This window comes from Manis pentadactyla, chromosome 8 (genome assembly GCF_030020395.1).
Source record: "Manis pentadactyla isolate mManPen7 chromosome 8, mManPen7.hap1, whole genome shotgun sequence".
In the NCBI taxonomy this organism is placed as follows: domain Eukaryota; kingdom Metazoa; phylum Chordata; class Mammalia; order Pholidota; family Manidae; genus Manis; species Manis pentadactyla.
This window is the reverse complement of record NC_080026.1, coordinates 104,457,316-104,482,704: the sequence shown is the minus strand read 5'-3', so window position 1 is coordinate 104,482,704 and position 25,389 is coordinate 104,457,316. Positions and strand designations below refer to the sequence as shown.

Below are 25,389 nucleotides of genomic sequence, written 5' to 3'. Positions count from 1 at the left end.
TTTACCTGAAACTTAACTGATATCCAGAATAGTTTGTGTGGTCAGAGAACTTACACGGTATTATTTCAATCACTTGAAATTTACTGATATTTGTTTATGGACCAGAATATAATCAATTTGGATAAATGTTCTTCAAAAAATTGTATATTCTGAAATCATGGGATACAGTGTTACATGTTAATTAGGTCAGGTTGTTAATCATTATTTGTAAAGACTATATCCTTACTGATTTTGTCTAATGGTTCTAGGAGTTACTAAGAGGAGTGTATTAAAATTTCCCATTATGATTGTCAAATGGTCTATTCCTTTAACTGACAATTTTTTATGTATTTATTTATTTATTTTTTATTATCAAATGTACATCACAGTAGTTCAATAGTCCCCCTCACCCTCCCCACTTCCCCCTCCTCCCCCTTGGTAACCACTAGTCACTTCTCAGTGTCTATGAATCTAATGCTGTTTTGTTCTTTGTTTTTATATTCCACAAGTAAGTAGAATCATACAGATTTGTCTTTCTCTGCCTGTTGCTTTATGCACTTTATGCATTTTTAGACTATGTTATTAGATGGAAATATTTAGAATTGTTGATTTTCTTGATGGATTGAATCTTTTATCACTATCACATGTTCCTCTTTCTCTAACACTTCTTATCTTAAAGCCTACTTTGACATTAATATATATGAACCAGATTTCTTTTGGTTAATGTTTGCATGATATACCTTCTCCATCCTTTTGCTTTCAACTTTTCCATGTGTTTCTATGTAAGGTATATCTCCTACATAATTATGTAAGCAACATAATTAATAGGGTTTTTTAAACCCATATCAATTCCCCTTCCAACTTATATGGGGTTATTGTCTTGTATTGTTAATTTTATATCTGTAAACCCCATGTTCTTGTTTTATACAGCCCATATATGTTATTTTACCCCAAATAGCTGTCCTTTCTATTAACTTGCTGAATCTCTCGGCTTCTAACTGGGATCATTTTCTTTTTGTCTGAAAACACTATTTCTTTTATGTAGGCCTGCTAGAAATAGATTATCTTGGTTTTTATCAGAAAAATATCTTCATTTTGCCTCCATATCTAAAAGATAAAACCAACTTTTAGATGCTGGATATAGAATCAAAGGTTGACAGATTAGGTTAATCAGCACTTCAGATATATTAGTTCAACTGTCTTTTGGCTTCCACTGATTCTGTTGAGAAGTCAGCTCTTGATTGGTACTATTACTGCTCTTTTGAAGGTTAATGTATTTTTCCCTCTGGATGCTTTTAAGATTTTTCTTCTTCAGTTTTCAGCATTTTACTGTTATATACCTAAGCATGGGTTTTTGTATTTAGTGCTCATAGCACTTTTGAATCTGTGGTTTCAAGGTCTGTCCTTATGATTTGTGCCCTATTCTTTTTTTCTCCTTTGGGACTATAGTTACACATACATTAAACCTTTTCATCTTATGCTGTATGTCTTTAAACTTTTCCTGTACTTGCCATCTTTATGTCTCTTTAAGCTTCAATTTGGATATATTTCTCTGACCTATCTTCTGGTTCATTAATTCTCTCTTAAGCTGTGTCTCATCCACCTACACACTGAGTTCTTAATTTGTTAATATATTTTCAGTTCTAGACTTTCCAGATGGCTTATTTTATGGTTTCCAATCATCTGCCAGAGTTCTCAATCTTGTCATGTAGGTCCTTGAACATGTTCATTTTAAAGTCCATGTCTAATAGTTTCATTGCTTATACTTTGTTTCCCATCCTAGAATTAGCTTTATATCAATTATGGAAGAGTAAATTCCTCTTCCTTTGAATGAACCAAGTCAGTGATTCAATTATTTTAATGAGTTTAGGTTTGGAGCACTGTCAAAGTTTTACAAAAGAATTACCACTAATTCTTTTTTAAGGGAAAACCAGACACATAAATTTTAAAATACCAGAAAAAACTAAGATACGATACATGCAAGAATGTACATAAAATACACTGCCTCATAATAAATGATTACTTGTAGAGAAAAAAAGTTTTATTTTCTGAAGCCCTGAAATTATATGGGACCATTTATTTCCTAAGCTGGTGTGTGTGTGTTGGTGAGCAAGGCTGGTTCACTTTTTGGCCAAAATCCCAACTCCCTGAAATGTCCACTAACCTCACTATAGTATATATATATATATATAGGAACTATAGTATCAAGTTGCAAGCTTATTTTATTTTCCACTGAAAATGCCCATAGTTTGTGAAGAATAAGAATGCAGAAGCTATTATCCCACAATTGGCCTGACAAAAATGAACATTTATACAGATTAAGAAGGTATTCTTAATGCTTTTTATGCAGTTTAGTGAAATGTCACTATCAGAACTTCATTATCAGAGATTGAAAAAAAACATAGTTCTAATTTCAGGATTTTTATTTCTTTACATAATGCACATTAAATGTAACATTCCCTCTGTTCTGATGGTCAGACAGTAATTTCTCTGTTCTGTTCGCACATAGAAATCTTACCTACTGCTTCTCTTAAGGTAGATTATAAGGGATACATGACTGCTAGTCAGACTTTTTTACTCCCAGGTAATCAGATCATGCAAATTGCAGAAATCTAGCTCTCTCCTCACCTAAACCTTTATGCTGGCTGCCCTCCAGAAGCTTGTACTTGAGAAAATCATTATTCCTGCTCCTCTGTTACCACCATCAACCACTCACTGGGAAAAAAAAAAATACCTTTCTCTCTCTCTCTGCCCAAACTAGTCTTGTCAATGATTTTCTGTTTTCAGAATATAAAATCATTAAACATTGCTTCCATACTGTGTTATGTACAAAACTAACATTTTATACAGTATTAATTGGTATTCCTTGAAAAAGAAGGTTCCATGCTCAAATGTGAGACATATATCACATATTATATTTCCCTTCTACAAGATTTATAATTCATAACTAAAGAAATCTTAACCTGTGTTGCCAAAACTTATTTGACCATTTACTTCTGTTTCCCCCAAAAGAAAGCTATTAAAATGTGTATCAGGGAATATAATATGGAAAATGTTAACTGAGACTATGAATTTTAGTTATTTAACTGCTAGTTAAACATCAGACTACTCATAATGGGTTCATATCTCACATTAAAATGAGAAGAAAAAAACACTACAAGTGTAAAGCTGTCTTTTACTTTTACTTCCTCAGAGAAGCTAAAACTCAGGTCTAAACTGCTTCAAAAAAATAATTTTTTGTTCCACTCATGTTGGGCATAGTGCTAGATCCAAGAAAGGCAAAAATAACCAAGATATAATCCCTAATTTAAAAAACTAGTTAAGAACACAAAATAAGCAATTATAATGTAGTGTGACTAGTACAATAACAGACATATGCACTGAAAAGTGGTGACCATCTCTTACTGGCAGGAGTAAGATACAGGCAAGCAGATTTTAGAGACAAGGAAATGCTTAAGCCAGCTTTTGAGGGGAAAAGGAGGAATTCATCAGACTGGGAAATTTGTTAGAACAAAAGGCATTCTAAGTAGAGAAAATAACCCATCTATTCAAAAATTTATAAGAGACTCAATATTGCTACAGCACAGAAGGCAGAGGGAATAACAACAGATGAGGCTTTTGTTTCATGCTAAGTAATTTGGACATAGAAAAAGGTAACTGGGAATCACTAGAGAGGAAGTGGTCATTCCCGCATCTTAGAACAATAAGCAAAAGTAGAAAGAAACAGAGATAAGGAGAATAATTAATTTGATATAACAACAGTCCAGGCATATAGAGAGGTGGATAAAGAATCTATAGTTACTTAAAAGCAGAACCGGAAGTTACTAAGTAGGACTTAGTAACAAATAATATAAAGAACATAAATACTCCTAAAAGATCTAAAGTACTTCATAGTTTCTGGCTTGTGAAAATACGAGATACTACTCTCTGAGAAAGAAAATATAAGGAAAGATTTAGCAAAAAAATGTTTTCTTTTAGAAATGTTAGGTTTGGGGTACTTACAGGACATTCACCTGAATATATAACAAGTAAATCCATAAATGGAACATGAGATAATAGAAGTAGGCACAGGACACACCCAAGTAAGGGAGCTACTTTGCAAAGTATGAGGTTTCCACTTACACTGCCAAGGAGATTCCAGAACCAAACTGTGATCCTGCCCAAGTGACAACTGTTCGTGAGAGATTCCCAATGCTCAAACAATAAATTAAAAGGCAGCTGGAAAGAATACCAAAATAGAACAAAACACAACTTTTCTTATCAGATCTTAAGGACTCTAGCTCCCACCATAAGAAAACTAACCCCTCAATTCCATCAGAGACACTTCGTAAAGGAAAAATTGTAAAGAAAAAATTCCCTATAGACAGATGATTAGGAAAGGCTTCTGTATGAAAGGTATGTGTTTAAGTTGCAGAAATAGTGAGCTTGATTCTTTTTACAAGGAAATGATGGTGGTAAACCAGGAAGAGTGTATTCTCTCCCAGTCAGGATATTCTCATAGACCTCAAATCCTAGAGCCCAGGCAGAAAGGTCCAAAACTGATCTATGAAAATCAGGTCAGAGAAGATTAAGTTTAATAATGAAACTCTTTATTAAAATGTATAATGGAACATGAGCTTTGAACTACTGTTTACATCCTCATAATGAAAAACTAAGGTGATGTGTTTTTTATGCCCATGGAATACACAGAATTCCTTGCCCAGACTTAGGAGAAAAAGTACTGAAAATACTGTGATACCGAAGGCAAGAACACAATGTTGAAGAACTCTCCAATGCAAAAGAAAACTCACTGCTCAGAGGCAGTCAGAAGAACTTCGTATCCTGAGAAGAAATGGGAGGTGCTATGGGAAGGATCAGTGGCTCCACTGATTCCCATTTTATTATAAAATGTGTCCATCCTATTACTTTATTGAAGTGTAACACTGGAGGAGAAAGAAAGCCACTTTAGAGGAAAACTATGAAATTCCACACGTTATTCTAGTTTAACAGTAAGGTAATATCCAATTTTTGGTTCTACTTAGCTCTCCATTCCTGGGGCTTTCCTAACGTATACAAGTTCTTTGCGATAATCACAGTTTCTAGATTCAGAATCTCTGGCTTCTTTTCCCGAACCGTGGCTCTAAAACTTACTCTTTTACATTTTGTTAGTCTTTATATTTCCAAGGTTACTAATCTGATGTTAGAATGCTAACCCACTGGCCTACACTTACACCATTTCTGTTTCTATGTTACCACCCACAACTAACCACATTCCCATCATCCCAGTGGTAGGAAAAAACAGACTTAGGCCTAGCTTCCATAGAAAAGATAAGTAATAAATTTGTAGCTTCTGTTTATTTACCAAGTCAACCAAGGATTTAATTTGGAAAGATACTATCAAACAACTTGAAAAAAATTATTGTACAAGTCCTACATTATTAAAGTTTTCATACTTTTTTGTTCAAAGTAAATTGATCCTGGTAAAGAATTCTTAAAATCAATACATCTTCAAAGTAAACAATCAATGAAACAAAGCAAATTGACACAGAATATAAATTATGCAAAGCTGAAACAATAGGAAGAAGATCTGATTTATAAATAACCCTTTAAAAAGTTACAATAGGGAAAAGTTCATATACTGACTTAATTACCTCTATTGTAACAACAGTCTAATACTGACGTATTTCTTTTAGAAAAATAAAATGAAATAAAAGGTTTTCGGGAGGCCCTGGAGAGAGGAAGAGGAAGAGGAGGAGAGAAGGTCATGCTCCTGGGTGCATTCAGGGCCCCCCACTCTGGGAAGTCTCACTGAGACCCCATCCCTCTGGGTGCTCGTTGCTCCATCGACTTCAATTCCCCAGGAGCAAGCTACTCACCACGAATTTTTTTTAAAGGCTTCTCTAGAGCAGTCTGTAATACTTGAGGAAAAAAACAGGAATCAGAAAGCATGTTGAACACTGCTGTATATCTATGACATGATTATTGGGAGTTTTAACAGCTAACTCAGAATATTACATTATTAATAATTTTTAAACTTTTTATTACTGAAAATTTCAAATAAAACAGACCTTTAATCAACATGGGTTTGAACTGTGTGTGTACTTTTATACAAAGATTTTTTTTTTCAAATGATATATTGGAAAATATTTTGGAGATTTGTGACAATTTGAAAAAATGTTTTTTCTCTAGCTTACTCTGTTGTAAGAATACAGTACATAATACATATAACATACAAAATATGTGTTAAATAACTGTTTATGTTATCAGTAAAGCTTCCATTCAACAGTAGGCTATTACAGTTAAGTTTCTGGAGAGTCAAAAGTTATACTCCTATTTTGCTGTGAATGGAGGGGCACCCCTAAACCCTGCTTTGTTCGAGGGCCAACTATATAAACAAAGTATTACAGATTAATATAATGAACTCCCAAGTAATCATCACCTATCTTCAACAATTAATATTTATATATTTCTTGTTTCACCTATACCTTTACCCATTCACTCCACACACCGCAATTATTTTATACAATTTACATTGAGATAAGACTTATATACAATCAAATGTGCAGATTTGAGCTGTACAGTTTTGACAAGAGGTATAGAATATTTGACATGGTACAGAATATTTCCATCTTTCCAGGAAGTCCTTTTGTGTCTCTTTCCAGGTAATCTCCCCACCTAGAGGCAACCACTGCTCTGATTTTTTTCGCTTTAATTAGTTTTGCCTGCTTTAGAACTGCAATAAATGGAATCACACAGTGTGTGCTTTTTTGTGTCCATCTTCTATAACTCAGCATATCTGGGAGACTCATGTTGTTGCACATATCAGTAGAATTCATTCCTTTTTTGAATAGCACAATTTGTGTATCCATTTTCTCTGTGATGTCCATTTGGGTTGTTTCCAGTTTTTGGCTATTGTGAACAAAGCTGCTTTGAGCATCATGAGGACATGTTTTCATTCTCATGGGAAATACTTGGAGAAGAAATTTTGACCCAGAAGGTAGGTATATAAACTTTATAACTATCAAATCTTTTCCCATTGTTTGTCTTTTTATTATTGAGCATTAGGAGTTGTTAACTCAAAAATAATACTTTTAATTTGTCTTAAAAAGAGAACAATTGAGAGTCTCAGCATAAAAGGGCTCCCACTTGCTGCCACAGTGTGGCTGCCACTTTTCAGCTCATTTTATACCAAATTTGACTGCTGGCAAAAGTTAATGTAATGCCACATGTAAGAAAATAGTAATTCATTTGCTCTATAGTCTCAAGCACATAAGCTGGTGAGAAAAGCACAATGCTCTGCACCATGCTGCTGCCCTGTCTCTCTTTGTCTCTGTCTCTCTGTCCTCCTGCTCTCCCTGCTGCTCCCTCTCTCTCTCTCTCTCTCCCCACCCCCCTCTGAGGCAGCCACTTTCTCCTTCAGATAATAAAATCTCTTGCGTGGGCCCGTGTCTCCTGAGTCATTCTGGGTAAGGAGGGTCGTGGCGAGATACCCTTTCACCACATACATGTGGAAGATTGCCAAGAGATCAGCTGGTGAGTTAAGTTAGACTGACTTCTAGGAAATAATTGCAGGCTGAAAGAGAATGCTGCTGAAATCCATTCTAAACAAGAATCAGGAAAGATAAGAAAAGGGTAAAACAAAAATAAGCATTTTACATAAGGAAAAGTGAACTCTGGATATGTTCTAGAACCTAGATTATTATATAACATTAAACTAAAATTCTCCTTTTTTAAGCTCACCTGTTTCATTGCTGTTTCACCTATTTTGTCAGAATGTTTTCGAATGCTTTCCAAAAAGTCTTTGAGATCAGACATGGAGATTTCTTTAATATCCTCACGGAGTTTAGGAAGATTTTCTATCATTAGCTGACAAAACCGGTATTGACTAACCCGAGGAAAATACACATTCTCTAACTGTTCCATAGTTTTTAGAGCAGAATAATACCTGTAAGAAGTTAAAAAGAAAATTCAATAAAAAGTCCTTATTACATTAATTTTATAAGTAAGTTCACATAATTAATCACTCCAACACTCCCCTTGAAAAGTATATAGTTAGGTACTAGAATTAATATTTATTTCCATTTAGTAAGTGCAAACTATAAACCATATGAGCAAGTTAGAGGCTGAAAATTCATGTCATATACTAATATCCAACTTCCTTATTTCACATAAATCTAAAACATCACAAACATCATAGATATCACAAAACATTAAATGTACATGTATAATATTTCCAAATTTTTTACTTACTATATTTAGTTGCTTGATATGTGACTTCATAATATCTCTACCATCACCACCAAAAAAAGCATGTATCACAGATTTAATTGAAATGAAAATAAAATAGATTTTAAAGAGTTTTAAAAATAATTTACAGTAAGGCAATTAGAAATAATATTAAATGTCAGAAAACCAAGTAAAAAGTCACAGATAGAATGATTTTTTTTCAATTCAACAAATATTTACTGAATGCCTACTACTTAACTTATAAGGCACTATACGACATGCTGGGTATGCAGTAGTTAGTAAAGTACAACCTATGCCCTACAGACAGTGACATACTTTCACAAATGTATTTTAATTTTCTCTAGACTTCTATGACATAAATGTCTATGGAAGATATTGTTATTAACATTCTATAGATGAGAAAACACACAGAAAAAGAGTATATACTTTGGCTAAGATACTATAATTGGTAACTGGTAGTAGGACTGAAACTTTCCAAAATTGTCAGTTTCCTATAATAAATAATATTCAAGAACAAAATCCATTTGAGAATAGGTAGATATTTGACTACTAATCTAGTAATATTCTAAACCTTTCCCACTGATTTGGATGTTCAAAATGAGAAAAGGCACTACCTAAAGAACAAAAAAGAATGCAAGTACATTGAAAAGGCAGTTAAGTTAAAAAACTATTTGAGAATATTTATAAGGTTTCTAGCCTATATTCCCTGAGAATATTTTGCAAATTGCCATAAAATCATACCACTAATTTGAGCGGTCGGAGCCAAGACAGCGACATGAGTAGAGCAGTGGAAATCTCCTCCAAAAACCACATATATTTTTGAAAATACAACAAAGACAACTCTTCCTAAAAGAGAGACCAGAAGACACAGGACAACAGCCAGACTACATCCACACCTGCGAGAACCCAGCGCCTCGCGAAGGGGGTAAGATACAACCCGCGGCCCAGCGGGACCCAAGCGCCCCTCACCATAGCTCCCGGCGGAAGGAGAGGAGTCGGAGCGGGGAAGGAGAAGGAGCCCCAGACTGCTAAACACCCAGCCCGAGCCATCTGCACCAGAGCGCAGACACAGGGCGGGTGTGGGGTGCTGGAAACTAGGGAAACAGGACAGTAAGACCTGTGAGCAGCTCGCTGCAGCCAACACCCCAGGGACAAAAAAAAGTGAGTGCTTTTTGGAAGTCTTAAAGGGACAAGGACCCCATAGGCGGACAGAAGCATCCTGGGACACTAAGTCCAGCGGCAGGGAACTCCGGGCACCCTAAACCGCTGGATAGCAGGGCAGCTCAGAGAACCCTCATGGAGATAAATAGCCTCCTGACCGTTCCCCCACCAATGCGGCTTCACCATATCGGAGCAGCAGCCCGAGGCAGGCCATGCCCACGGCAACAGTGGAGATAAACTCCATAGCAGCCGGGCAAGAATCAGAAGACCTGTCTGCATGCAGCTGCCCAGCACAAGCCACTAGAGGTCAGTGTACTCCCAGGAGAGGAAGGCCACAAACCAACAAGAAGGGAAGTTCCTCCAGCCTTCACTTGTGCCAGCTCCGCAAACTATTTCTATTGCCAAGAAAACGCTAAATTTGAGGCAGACAATGATTACAGAGACAACACCTGAGAAGGAGACAGACCTAATCACCAGTCTTCCTGAAAAAGAATTCAAAATAAAAATCATAAACATGCTGACGGAGATGCAGAGAAATATACAAGAGCTAAGGGATGAGGCCCGGAGGGAGATTACAGATGTCCAGAAGGAGATTACAGAAGTGAAACAAACTCTGGAAGGATTTATAAGCAGAATGGATAAGATGCAAGAGGCCATTGATGGAATAGAAACCAGAGAACAGGAACGCATAGAGGCTGACACAGAGAGAGATAAAAGGATCTCCACAAATGAAACAATATTAAGAGAAATGTGTGACCAATCCAAAAGGAACAATATCTGCATTATAGGGGTACCAGCAGAAGAAGAGAGAGAAAAAGGGATAGAAAGTATCTTTGAAGAAATAATTGCTGAAAACTTCCCCAAACTGGGGGAGGAAGTAATCGAACAGACCACGGAAACACACAGAACTCCCAAGAGAAAGGACCCAAGGAGGACAACACCAAGACACATAATAATTAAAATGGCAAAGATCAAGGACAAGGACAGAGATTTAAAGGCAGCTAAAGAGAAAAAGGTCATCTATAAAGGAAAACCCATCAGGCTATCATCAGACTTCTCAACAGAAACCTTACAGGCCAGAAGAGAATGGCATGATATATTTAATGCAATGAAACAGAAGTGCTTTGAACCAAGGATACTGTATCCAGCACAACTATCATTTGAATATGAAGGAGGGATTAAACAATTCCCAGAGAAGCAAAAGTTGAGGGAATTTGCCTCCCACAAACCACCTCTACAGGGTGTTCTAGAGGGACTATTCTAGATGGGAGCACTCCTAAGACTAAACAGATGTCACCAGAGAAAATAAAATCACAGCAAAGAAAGCAGACCAACCAAATACTAACTAAAGGCAAAAAATAAAATTAACAAACAACTAAAAGCAGTTAAAGGAAACATGAAAGAGCATAGAGTAAAACAACAAACATATAAAGAATGGAGGAGGAGGAATAAGAAAGGAGAGAAGAAAAGAATCTCCAGACAGTATATATAACAGCACAATAAGCGAGTAAAGTTAGTCAGGAAGATACTAAAGAAGCTAACCTTGAACCTTTGGTAACCACGAATATAAAGCCTGCAATGGCAATAAGTACATATCTTTCAATAGTCACCCTAAATGTAAACGGACTGAATGCACCACTCAAGAGACACAGAGTAATACAATGGATAAAAAAGCAAGACACATCTGTATGCTACTTACAAGAAACTCACCTCAAACCCAAAGACATGCACAGACTAAAAGTCAAGGGATGGAAAAACATATTTCAGGAAAACAACAGAGAGAAGAAAACAGGGGTTGCAGTACTAGTGTAAGACAAAATAGACTTCAAAACAAAGAAAGTAACAAGAGATAAAGAAGGACATTACATAATGATAAAGGGCCCAGTCCAAGAAGAGGATATAACCATTCTAAATATATATGCACCCAACACAGGAGCACCAGCATTTGTGAAACAAATACTAACAGAACTAAAGGGGGAAATAAAATGCAATGCATTCATTTTAGGAGACTTCAATATGCCACTCACCCCAAAGGATAGATCCAGTGGACACAAAATAAGTAAGGACACGGAGGCACTGAACAACACACTAGAACAGATGAACCTAATAGACATCTATAGAACTCTACATCCAAAAGCAACAGGATACACATTCTTCTCAAGTGCACATGGAACATTCTCCAGAATAGACCACATACTAGGCCACAAAAAGAGCCTCAGTAAATTCCAAAAGATTGAAATTCTACCAACCAACTTTTCAGACCACAAAGATATAAAACTAGAAATAAATTCTACAAAGAAAATAAAAAGGCTCACAAACACATGGAGGCTTAACAACATGCTCCTAAATTATCGATGGATCAACGAACAAATTAAAATAGAGATCAAGGACTATATGGAAACAAATGACAACAACACAAAATGCCAACTTCTGTGGGATGAAGTGAAAGCAGTCTTAAGAGGAAAGTATAGAGCAATCCAGGCACACTTAAAGAACGAAGAACAATCCCAACTGAATAGTCTAAAATCACAATTATCGAAACTGGAAAAAGAAGAACAAATGAGGCCTAAAGTCATCAGAAGGAGGGATATAATAAAGATCAGAGAAGAAATAAAAAAAATTGAGAATAAAACAATAGAAAAAATCAATGAAACTAAGAGGTGGTTCTTTCACAAAATAAACAAAACAGATAAGCCTCTAGCCAAACTTATTAAGAGAAAAAGAGAATCAACACACATCAACAGAATCAGAAATGAGAATGGAAAAATCAGGACAGACTCCACAGAAATACAAAGAATTATTAAAGACTACTATGAAAACCTATATGCTAACAAGCTGGAAAACCTAGAAGAAATGGACAACTTCCTAGAAAAATACAACTTTCCAAGACTGACCAAGGAAGAACCACAAAAGTTAAACAAACCAATTACGAGCAAAGAAATTGAACGGTAATCAAAAAACTACCCAAGAACAAAACCCCCGGGCAAGACGGATTTACCTTGGAATTTTATCAGACATACAGAGAAGACATAATACCCATTCTCCTTAAAGTTTTCCAAAAAATACAAGAGGAGGGAATACGCCCAAACTCATTCTTTGAAGCCAACATCACCCTATTACCAAAACCAGGCAAAGACCCCACCAAAAAAGAAAATTACAGACCAATATCCCTGATGTAGATGCAAAAATACTCAATAAAATATTAGCAAACCGAATTCAAAAATACATCAAAAGGATCATACACCAAGACCAAGTCGGATTCATCCCAGGGGTGCAAGGATGGTACAACATTCAAAAATCCATCAACATCATCCATCACATCAACAAAAAGAAGGACAAAAACCACATGATCATCTCCATAGATGCTGAAAAAGCATTCAACAAAATTCAACATCCATTCATGATAAAAACTCTCAGCAAAATGGGTACAGAGGGCAAGTATCACAACATAATAAAGGCCATATATGATAAACCCACAGCCAACATCATACTGAAAAGCGAGAAGCTGAAAGCTTTTCCTCTGAGATCAGGAACAAGACAGGGATGCCCACTCTCCCCACTGTTATTCAACATAGTACTGGAGGTCCTAGCCACGGTAATTAGACAAAACAAAGAAATACAAGGACTCCAGATTGGTAAAGAAGAAATTAAACTATCACTAGTTGCAGATGACATGATATTGTACATAAAAAACCCTAAAGACTCCACTCCAAAACTACTAGAACTGATATCAGAATACAGCAAAGCTGCAGGATACAAAATTAACACACAGAAATCTGTGGCTTTCCTATACACTAACAATGAACCAATAGAAAGGGAAATCAGGAAAACAACTCCATTCACAATTGCATCAAAAAGAATAAAATACCTAGGAATAAACCTAACCAAAGAAGTGAAAGACCTATACCCTGAAAACTACAAGTCACTCTTAAGAGAAATTAAAGGCGACACTAACAAATGGAAACTCATCCCATGCTCTTGGCTAGGAAGAATTAATATCGTCAAAATGGCCATCCTGTCCAAAGCAATATACAGATTTGATGCAATCCCTATCAAATTACCAGCAACATTCTTCAACGAACTGGAACAAATACTTCAAAAAATTCGTATGGAAACACCAAAGACCCCAAATAGCCAAAGCAATCCTGAGAAAGAAGAATTAAGTGGGGGGGGATCTCACTCCCCAACTTCAAGCTCTACTACAAAGCCATAGTAATCAAAACAATTTCGTACTGGCACAAGAACAGAGCCACAGACCAGTGGAACAGATTAGAGACTCCAACATTAACCCAAACATATATGGCCAATTAATATTTGATAAAGGAGCCACGGACATACAATGGGGAAATAACAGTCTCTTCAACAGATGGTGCTGGCAAAAATGGACAGCTACATGTACGAGAATGAAACAGGACCATTGTCTAACCCCATACACAAAAGTAAATTTGAAATGTATCAAAGACCTGAAAGTAAGTCATGAAACCATAAAACTCTTAGAAAAAAACATAGGCAAAAATCTCTTAGACATAAACATGAGTGACATCTTCTTGAACATATCTCCCCAGGCAAGGAAAACAAAAGCAAAAATGAACAAGTGGGTCTATATCAAGCTGAAAAGCTTCTTTACAGCAAAAGACACCATCAATAGAACAAAAAGGCATCCTACAGTATGGGCGAATATATTCATAAATGACAGATCCGACAAAGGGTTGACATCCAAAATATATAAAGAGCTCACACACCTCAACAAACAAAAAGCAAATAATCCAACTAAAAAATGGGCAGAGGAGATGAATAGACAGTTCTCTAAAGAAGAAATTCAGATGGCCAACAGACACATGAAAAGATGCTCCACATCGCTCGTCATCAGAGAAATGCAAATTAAAACCACAATGAGATATCATCTCACACCAGTAAGGATGGCTACCATCCAAAAGACAAACAACAACAAATGGTGGCGAGGTTGTGGAGAAAGGGGAACCCTCCTATACTGCTGGTGGGAATGTAAATTAGTTCAACCATTGTGGAAAGCAGTATGGAAGTTCCTCAAAATAGAAATACCATTTGTCCCAGGAATTCCACTCCTAGGAATTTACCCCAAGAATGCAGCACTCCACTTTGAAGAAGACAGATGCACCCCTATGTTTATCACTGCACTATTTACAATAGCCAAGATATGGAAGCAACCTAAATGTCCATCAGTAGATGAATGGATAAAGAAGATATGGTACATATACACAATGGAATATTACTCAGCCATAAGAAAAAAACAGATTCTACCATTTGCAACAACATGGATGGAGCTAGAGGGTATTATGCTCAGTGAAATAAGCCAGGCGGAGAAAGACAAGTACCAAATGATTTCACTCTTATGTGGAGTATAAGAAGAAAAGAAAACTGAAGGAACAAAACAGCAGCAGAAGCACAGAACTCAAGAATGGACTAACAGTTACCAAAGGGAAAGGGACTGGGGAGGACGGGTGGGAAGGGAGGGATAAGGGTGGGAAAAAAGAAAGGGGGCATTACAATTAACATGTATAGTGGGGGGGGGCACGGGGAGGGCTGTGCAACACAGAGAAGACAAGTAGTGATTTTACAGCATCTTACTATGTTGATGGACAGTGACTGTGAACGGGTATGTAGGGGGGACTTAGTGAGGGGGGAGCCTAGTGAACATAATGTCCTTCATGTAATTGCGATTAATGATACCAAAATAAAATTTAAAAAAAAAACAACAACAAGACCCATCTATATAATGCCTACAAGAGACTTACTTCAAACCAAAAGACATACACAGTCTGAAAGTAAAGGGAAGGAAATAGATATTTCATGCAACCAATAGAGAGAAAAAAGCAGGAGTTACAGAACTTGTCTCAGACAAAATAGACTTTAAAACAAAGAAAATAACAAGAGACAAAGAAGGACATTACATAATGATAAAGGGGTCAGTCCAACAAGAGGATATAACTATTATAAATATCTAGGTACCCAACACAGGATAACCTACATATGTGAAACAAATGCTAACAGAATTAAAGGGGAAACAGAATTCAATGCATTCAATTTGGAGACTTCAATACACTACTCACTCCTAAGGACAGATCAACCAGACAAAAAATAAGTAAAGAGACAGAGGCACAGAAGAACATTTTAGAAGAGATGGACCTAATGGACATCTACAGAACACTCAATCCAAATGCAACAGGATACACATTCTTCTCAAGTGCACATGGAACATTTACAAGAATAGATCATATACTTGGCCACAAAAAGAACCTCAGGAAATTGAAAAAGATTGACATTGTACCAAACACCTTCTCAGATCACAAAGGTATGAAACTAGAAACAAATTACACAAAGAAAATGAAAAAGCCCACAAACACACGGAGGCTTAATAATGTGCTCTTAATAATCAATGGATAAATGAACAAATAAAAACAGAGATCAACAAAACCGAAAGTTTCTGTGATGACTGCCCTTGCACTGTTCACCATGTAAGAACTTATTCACTATGTAAGAATTTGTCCACCATGTAAGAACTTGTTCATTATGCTTCAGAAGATTGGAGACTGATGAGAATTAGGCTGGGGGTGGATTAATGATTGTGTATTGAGCATTGACTCCCCTATACAGAATTTTATTGTTGTTAACAACCATTTGATCAATAAATATGAGAGATGCCCTCTCAAAAAAAAAAAAAAAAAAGAGATCAAGCAATATATGGAGACAAATGATAACAAAAATTCAACACCACAAAATCTGTGGAACGCAGTAAAGGATGTGCTAAGAGAGAAATATATTGCAATACAGGCCTACCTTAGGAAGGAAGAACAATCTGAAATGAACAGTCTAAACTCAGAATTAATGGAACTAGAAAAGGAAGAACAAATGAGGACCAAAGTCAGTACGAGAAGGGATATAATAAAGATTAGAGCAGAAATAAATAAAATTGAGAAGAATAAAATGATAGAAAGAATCAATGAAAGCAGGAGCTAGTTCTTTGAGAAATAAACAAAATCAATAAACCCCTACCCAGACTTATTAAGAAAGAGAGTCTACAAACATAAATAGAATCACAAATAACAAAGGAGAAATCACTACAGACACCACAGAAATACAAATAATTATGAGAGAATACTATGAAAAATAATATGGTAAAAAACTGGATAACCTAGAAAAAATGGACAACTTTCTAGAAAAATACAACCTATCAAGGCTGACCCAGGAGAAACACAAAATTTGAATAGACCAATGACCAGCAAAGAAATTGAATTGGTAATCAAAAAAGTACCTAAGAACAAAACCTCTGGAACAGATGGTTTCACTGCCAAATTTTATCAAACATTTAGTGAAGACCTAATTCCCATCCTCCTGAAAGTTTTCCAAAAAGTAGAAGAGGAGGGAATACTCCCAAACTCATTCTAAAAGGCCAACTTCACTCGAATACCAAAACGAGGTAAAGACACCACAAAAAAGAAAATTACAGACCAATATCCCCAATGAACATAGATGCAAAAATACTCAACAAAATATTAGCAAAGCGAATTCAAAAATACATCAAAAAGATCATCCATCATGATCAAGTGGGATTCATCTCAGGGATACAAGGATGTTACAACATTAAAAAATTGATCAACATCATCCACTGCATCAACATAAAGAAGGACAAAACCACATGATCATCTCCATAGATGCTGAAAAAGCATTTGACAAAATTCAACATCCATTCATGACAAAAACTCTCAACAAAATGGGTATAGAGGGCAAGTACCTCAACATAATAAAGGTCATATATGACAAACCACAGCCAACATCATAAGTAACAGGGAGAAGCTGAAAGCTTTTCCTTTAAGATTGGGAAAAAGACAAGGATGCCCACTCTCCCAACTTTTACTCAACATAGTTCTAGAGGTCCTAGCCATGGCAATCAGACAACACAAAGAAATAAAAGGAATCCAGGTTGGCAAGGAAGAAGTCAAACTGTCCCTGTTTGCAGATGAAATGATATTTTACAGAAAAAACCCTAAAGAATCCACTCCAAAACTACCAGATCTAATATCTGAATTCAGCAAAGTTGCAGGATACAAAATTAATCCACAGAAATGTGTTGCATTCTTATACACTAAGAATAAACTAGCAGAAAGAGAAATCAGGAAAACAATTTCATTCACAGTTGCATCAAAAAGAATAAGACACCAAGGAAGTGAAAACTTATACTCTGAAAACTACAAGACACTTATGAGAGAAATTAAAGAAGAAACCAATAAATGGAAACACATCCCTTGCTCATGGATAGGAAGAATTAATGTTGTTAAAATGGCCATCCTGCCTAAAGCAATCTACAGACTTAATGCAATCCTTATCAAAATACCAACAGCATTCTTCAGTGAACTAGAGCAAAGAGTTCTAAAATTCATATGGAACCACAAAAGACCCCGAATAGCCAAAGTAATCCTGAGAAGGAAGAATAAAGTGGGGGGGGGGGGGGGAATTACGCTCCCTGACTTCAAGCTCTACTACAAGCTCTACTACAGCAATCAAGACAACTTGGTACTGGCATGAGAAGAGATCTATAGACCAATGGAACAGACTAGATAGCCCATATATAAACCCAAGCATATATGGTCAGTTAATACATGATAAAGGAGCCATGGATATACAATGGGGAAATGACAGTCTCTTCAAGAGCTGGGGTTGGCAAAACTGGACAGCTAGATATAAGAGCATGAAACTGGATTATTGTCTAACCCCACACACAAAAGTAGACTCAAAATGGATCAACAACCTGAATGTAAGTTATGAAACCATGAAACTCTTAGAAAAAAACATAGGCAAAAATCTCTTGGACATAAACATGAGCGACTTCTTCATGAATATATCTCCCCGGGCAAGAGAAACCAAAGGAAAAATGAACAAGTGGAACTATATCAAACTAAAAAGCTTCTGTACAGCAAAGGACACCATCAGTAGAACAAAAAAACATCCTACAGTATGGGAGAATATATTCATAAATGACATCCAATAAGGGGTTGACATCTAAAATATACAAGGAGATCACACACATCAACAAACAGAAAGCAAATAACCCTATTAAAAAAGAAGTAGAGGAGCTGAACAGACAGTTCTCCAAGGAAGAAATTCAGATGACCAACAGACACATGAAAAGATGCTCCACATTGCTAATCATCAGGGAAAAGCAAATTAAAACCACAATGAGATATCACCTCACACCAGTTAGGATGGCCAACATCCAAAAGATAAACAGCAACAAATATTGGCAAGGATGTGGAGAAAGGGGAACCCTCCTACACTGCTGGTGGGAATGTAAGCTAGTTCAACCATTGTGGAAAGCAGTATGGAGGTTCCTCAAAAAACTAAAAATAGAAATACCATTTGACCCAGGAATTCCACTCCTAGGAATTTACCCTAAGATGGCAGCAGCCCTGTTTGAAAAGGACATATGCACCCCTATGTTTATCGCAGCCCTATTTACAATAGCCAAAAAATGGAAGCAACCTAGGTGTCCATCAGTAGATGAATGAATAAAGATGTGGTACATATACACAATAGAATAGTATTCAGCCATAAGAAGAAAACAAATCCATTGGAAACAATATGGATGGAGCTAGAGGGTATTATGCTCAGTGAAATAAGCCAGGCAGAGAAAGACAAGTATCAAATGATTTCATTCATCTGTGTAGTATAAAAATAAAGAAAAAACTGAAGGAACAAAACAGCAGCAGACTCACAGAACCCAAGAATAGACTAACAGTTACCAAACGGAAAGGGACTGGGGAAGATGGGTGGGAAGGGAGGGATAAGAGGGAAAAAGGGGTATTACGATTAGCACACATAATGTAGCTGGGGGGAGGATAAGGGGAAGGCAGTATAACACAGAGACGACAAGTAATGATTCTACAGCACCTTACTATGCAGATGGACAGTGACTATAATGGAGTAGGTGGTGGGGACATGATAATAGGGGGAGTCTAGTAACCATAATGTTCCTCATGTAGTTGTTCATTAATAATACCAGGAAAAAAATAAAAAATAAAAGACTACAGAAAGAAATATATAGAAATATATATACCAACCAATGTTTAAGGGAGGAAAAGAAGGTATCAGACATTTAGGGGATAACTGGGGAAATTTGAAAATAAAAATTAGATTATGCTATTGAAAAAATACATAATACTCCAAACTGGAAAATTGTGAAGTAATAATAAAAGTTAGTTATGTAAAGACATCAGTGTAAATAATAAAATAATCCCTAAAAGAGGTAAAAATGTTTGCCCTTATGGAGTAGAAATGGTGAGTGGCAGTAGGAATGGTGAGTGGCAGGTAGGAAAGGGAATGCCTGTTTTTCGTTTGTTTGTTTTTCAGCAAAAAACATAGAACTATTATTTCTGTCTTGAAAATATGAGGATGTACAACTTTGATAGAAAAAAAGAATATGTTAATAACATATACATAAAACAAAAGACTTTCAGAATTGTTTATGCTCCTGCAGTATAAAAAAAAATCACTCTACTAGTTAGTACAAACTGGTAAAACCTAATAAAATTCAATTTTTAGCACTGTAAAGCAGGACATGCACAAATCTTAGTATATAGTTGGTATATAATGTATTGCAGTAATAAAGTAGTTATGAAACTAAGATGAAATCATTATTTCCCTATTATGAATGTTTCATTTATTCTGACTTTTCTGTTACTTTAAAAATGTTCACCTTTAAAACACTTTAGCCCATGTGAAAGATGGCGGCATGAGAGGTGAGCCAGAGACTTCTTCCTAAAACCGCATATAATACGAAAATATAATTACTACAACTAATCCTGAAAGAGCAACAGGAAAGAGGCCTGTGCCAAACTGAATACACCTGGAGAAAACAGCAGACCTCACAGAACAGGGTAAGGTACCAAAGCTGTGCCCAGGGGTGGGACACAAACCCTTCCCCCACTCCAGCTCAAAGGCTGGAGGAAGAGAAATGGAGCAGGAAGGGAGTGGAGGCCTGGGTCTGCTGAATACCTAACTGGAGATCTGCTCTGAGAGCACAGACCTACATTTCATGGTGCTTTCATGATACTCTCGTGATGAGGGGATTGGAAAGTTAAGACAGGCAGAATTCCTGGAGAGACTGAGATTCCAGCCGCTTATGGAAAGCAGGGATCCATATCCGGCTGCTCTGGGACAAAAGAAAGGCAGACAGTCTGAGAGACTTCCTAACAAGGAAGCCCTTAGCAAGAGGGCTGCTAAAGTGACAAGGATTGCACAGAGCTTACTGCTCAGGAGAAAGGACAGGTAGACAAAACTGTCCGGGTGCACTACACCCAGCAGGTTGGGAGCTTTCACCATTTCCAGGTACTCCAGTTCCCTGGTTGGCTACACAGCTCCAAGGAACCCCTCCATGATAGGCAGCCTACTGTGCCTTTCTCCTGGCCAGCTCCACCTGGCTCACAAACCGGCAAACCTTACCCTGGGGTTAGGCCAGCCAGAGAGAAGATCTGTCTACAGGAACTACAAATGCAAAGAATAGAGGCTTATACCTGTGTGCTCGGCCCACTGGTTCAGGCAGTGGAGACAAGCATAGCAGTGGAGAAGCAGGAAACAGCTCTTTCCTCCCCCCAGGCACCAATGCCACTCCCTTACCACCCCTGACAGTGCTTCAGGGGCTGAGCAGCTCCACAGAGTAGAGCCTCTGGACACTAAAGGGTGCCATATACAAATATGAAATGCCAAAGGAACCTGGTTCAGAGTAAAATTAATATAACTCCTGAGAAAGATGACATGGACCTCATGACTCTTCCTGAAAGGGAGTTCAAAATAAAAATCATTAACATGTTCATGGAGGTACAGAAAGATATTCAAGAACTCAGAAATGAATTCCAGTCAGAGATCCAATCATTCAAAAGCATAATGAGGGTATTAAAACCAGATTAGATATGGTGGAGGAGACGATAAATCAAATAGAAACTAGAGAAGAGGAATACAAAGAAGCTGAGGCACACAGAGAAAAAAAGGATCTTTAAGAATGAAAGAATATTGAGAAAACTGTGTGACCAATCCAAATGGAACAATATTTGCATTATAGGGGTACCAGAAAAAGAAGAGAGAGAGAGAAATAGAAAGTGTCTTTGAGGAGGTAATTGCTGAAAACTTCCCCAATCTGGGGAAGGAGATAGTCTCTCAGGCCATGGAGATCCACAGATCTCCCAACACAAGGGAACCAAGGAAGACAACACCAAGACATATAGTAATTAAAATGGCAAAGATCAAGTATAAAGACAGACTATTAAAAGCAGCCAGAGAGAGAAATAAGATCACATAAAAAGGAAGCCCATCAAGCTAACATCAGACTTCTCAGCAGAAACCTTACAGGCCAGAAGGGAGTGGCATGATGTATTTAATGCAATGAAGCACAAGGGCCTCAAACCAAGATTACTTAATCTGGCAAGATTATCAATAAAATTTGAAGGAGAGATTAAACGATTTCCAGATAAACAAAAGCTGAGAGAATTTACCTCCACAAACCATCTCTACAGTCTATTTTGGAGGGACTGCTATAGATGGAAGTGTTCCTAAGGTTTAATAGCTGTCACCAGAGGTAATAAAACCACAGTAAAGAAAGTAGAAAACCTAATTACTAAGCAAATACAAAATTAAATTAACTATCCCCAAAGTCAATCAAGAGAAAGACAAAGAGTACTGAATATGATACCTAATATATAAAGAATGGAGGAGGAAGAAAAAGGAGGAGAAAATGAAAAATCCCACAAACACATGGAGGTTTCACTACATGCTCCTAAATAACCAATGGATCAATGACCAAATAAAAACAGAGATCAAGCAATATATGGAGACAAATGACAACAATAATTCAACATCGCAAAATCTGTGGGATGCTGTCAGTCCCTTCCTGCCTCTGACCCATAGATAAGGGAGGAGACGTGATGACATATAGAAGACCTGAAAGGATCAGCCAGTGGACTCAAGGTGTAACAGCACAAGAATAATGCTGAAAAGGCACTTCTCATATTTATTGAGCAAACGAACCCAAACATCCAAAGAATTTTGAGTAGGGGGTTCAAAACATGATCAACACACAATCATCTGACCTTGAGTCCAGCCCAAGGGCGTGATGCTCCCCAAGGAGACCAAAACTATGTGAGGGTGGTCACAAGTTGTAGGAACTGTTTCCTTTTTAGTCATTTTGTTATTGATCATGCATCAGGAGTTGTAGGAGAAACAATCAGGTCAAATGTATTTGCATATTTGATTTCTATATTACTTGATTTATGTATTAATTCCATTAATTCCACAGAATGCAGCCAAGGCCGAGCTAAGAGGAAAGTAGACTGCACTACAGGCCAACCTCAGGAAGGAAGAACAATCCCATATAAGCAGTCTAAAGTAACAAATAATGAAACTAGCAAAGGAAGAACAAATGAGGCACAAAGTCAGTAGGAGGGACACAATCAAGATTAGAGCACAAATTTAAAAAACTGAGAAGAATAAAACAACAGAAAGAATCAATGAAAGCAAGAGCTGGTTCTTCGAGAAAATTAAAAAAATAGATAAACCCGTAGCCAGACTTACCAAGAAAAAAAGAGAGTCTATATATACACATAAACAGAATCAGAAATGAGAAAGGAAAAATCACTATGGACACCACAGAAATACAAAAGCATTATTAGAGAATACTATGAAAAATTATATGCTAACAAATTGGATAACCTATAAGAAATGGACAACTTTCTAGAAAAATACAACCTTCCAAGGCTGACCCAGGAAGAAACAGAAAATCTGAACAGACCAATTACCAGCAACAAAATTGAACAGGTAATCAAAAAACTACCTAAGAACAAATGCCTGTACCAGGTGGCTTCACTGCTGAATTTTATCAAACATTTAGTGAAGACCTAATACCTATTCTCCTTAAAGTTTTCCAAAAATTAGAAGAGGAGGGAATACTTCCAAATTCATTCTATGAGGCCAGAATCACTCTAATACCAAAATCAGGCAAAGATCCCACAAAAAAAGAAAATTACAGACCAGTATCCCTGATGAACATAGATGAAAAACTACTGAACAAAATATTAGCAAACTGAATTCAAAAATACATCAAAAAGATCATCCATCATGATCAAGTAGGATTTATTCCAGGGATGCAAGGATGGTACAACATTCGAAAATCCATCAACATCATCTATCATATCAACAAAAAGAAGGACAAAAACCACATGATCATGTCCATAGATGCTGAAAAAGCATTTGACAAAATTCAACATCCATTCATGATAAAAACTCTCAACAGAAAGTACCTCAACATAACAAAGGCCGTATATGACCAACCTACAGCCAACATTATACTTAACAGCGAGAAGCTGAAAGCTTTTCCTTAAAGATCGGGAACAAGACAAGGATACCCACTTTCCCCACTTTTTTTCAACATATTACTGGAGGTCCTAGCCATGGCAATCAGACAACACAAAGAAATAAAAGGCATCCAGATTGGCAAGGAAGAAGTTAAACTGTCCCTATTTACAGATGACATGATATTATACAGAAAAAGCCCTAAGAATCCTTACAGATGACATGATATTATACAGAAAAAGCCCTAAAGAATCCACTCCAAAACTACTAAATCTAATATCTGAATTCAGCAAAGTTACAGGATACAAAATTAATACACAGAAGTCTGTGGCATTCCTATACACTAACAATGAACTAGCAGAAAGAGAAATCAGGAAAACAATTCCATTCACAGTTGCATCAGAAAAAAAAATACCTAGGAATAAACCTAAACAAAGAAGTGCAAGACCTATTCTCTGAAAACTACAAGACACTCATGAGAGAAATTAAAGAAAATACCAATAAATGGAAACACATCCTGTGCTCATGGATAGGAAGAATTAATATTGCCAAAATGGCCATCCTGCCTAAGCAATCTACAGATTCAATGCAATTCCTACCAAAATAACAACAGCATTCTTCAACGAACTAGAGGAAATCATCCTAAAATTCATATGGAACCACAAAAGACCTCGAATAGCCAAAGCAATCCTGAGAAGGAAGAAAAAAGCAGGGGGAATTACATTCCCCAACTTCAAGCTCTACTACAAAGCCACAGTAATAAAGACAATTTGGTACTGGTACAAGAACAGACCCATAGACCAATGGAATAGACTAGAGAGCCCTGATATACACCCAACCATATATGGTCAATTAATATATGATAAAGGAGCCATGGACATACAATGGGGAAATGACAGCCTCTTCAACAGCTGGTGTTGGCAAAACTGGACAGCTAGATGTAAGAGAATGAAACTGGATTATTGTTTAACCCCATACACAAAAGTAAACTCGAAATGGATCAAACACCTGAATGTAACTCGTGAAACGATAAAATTCTTAGAAGACAACATAGGCGAACATCTCCTGAATATAAGCATTAGCAACTTCTTCCTGAATGCATCTCCTCAAGAAAGGGAAACAAAAGCAAAAATGAACTCATGGGAATACATCAAACTAAAAATTTTCTGTACAGCAAAGGACACCATCAACAGAACAAAAAGGCATCCTGCAGTATGGGAGAATATATTTGTAAATGACATATCCAACAAGGGGTTAATATCCAAAATATATAAAGAATTTACATGCCTCAACACCCAAAAAGCAAATAACCTGAATAACAAATGGGCAGAGGATATGAAGAGACACTTCTCCAAAGAAGAAATTCAGATGGCCAACAGACACATGAAAAGATGCTCCACATCACTAATCATCAGGGAAATGCAAATTAAAACCACAATGAGATATCACCTCACACCAGTAAGGATGGCCAGCATCAAAAAGACTAAGAACAACAAATGCTGGCGAGGAGGCAGAGAAAGGGGAACCCTCCTACACTGCTGGTGGGAATGTAAGCTAGTTCAACCATTGTGGAAAGCAATATGGAGGTTCCTCAAAAAACTAAAAATAGAAATACCACTTGACCCGGGAATCCCACTCCTTGGAATTTAC

At 36.8% G+C, this 25,389-nt stretch overlaps 1 protein-coding gene across 6 annotated transcripts in view; it reads right to left on the bottom strand.

Moving 5' to 3' along the window:
• The window catches only part of EXOC6 (exocyst complex component 6), a 263,797-nt gene that overhangs the window by 136,626 nt on the left and 101,782 nt on the right, over positions 1–25,389 (bottom strand). For all 6 annotated transcript variants that reach the window (XM_057506080.1, XM_036880142.2, XM_057506081.1 and 3 more), the window contains one exon: positions 7,699–7,903. In XM_057506080.1, coding sequence (XP_057362063.1) covers positions 7,699–7,903 — 205 coding nt within the window. The remainder of the gene's footprint in view (positions 1–7,698; positions 7,904–25,389) is intronic.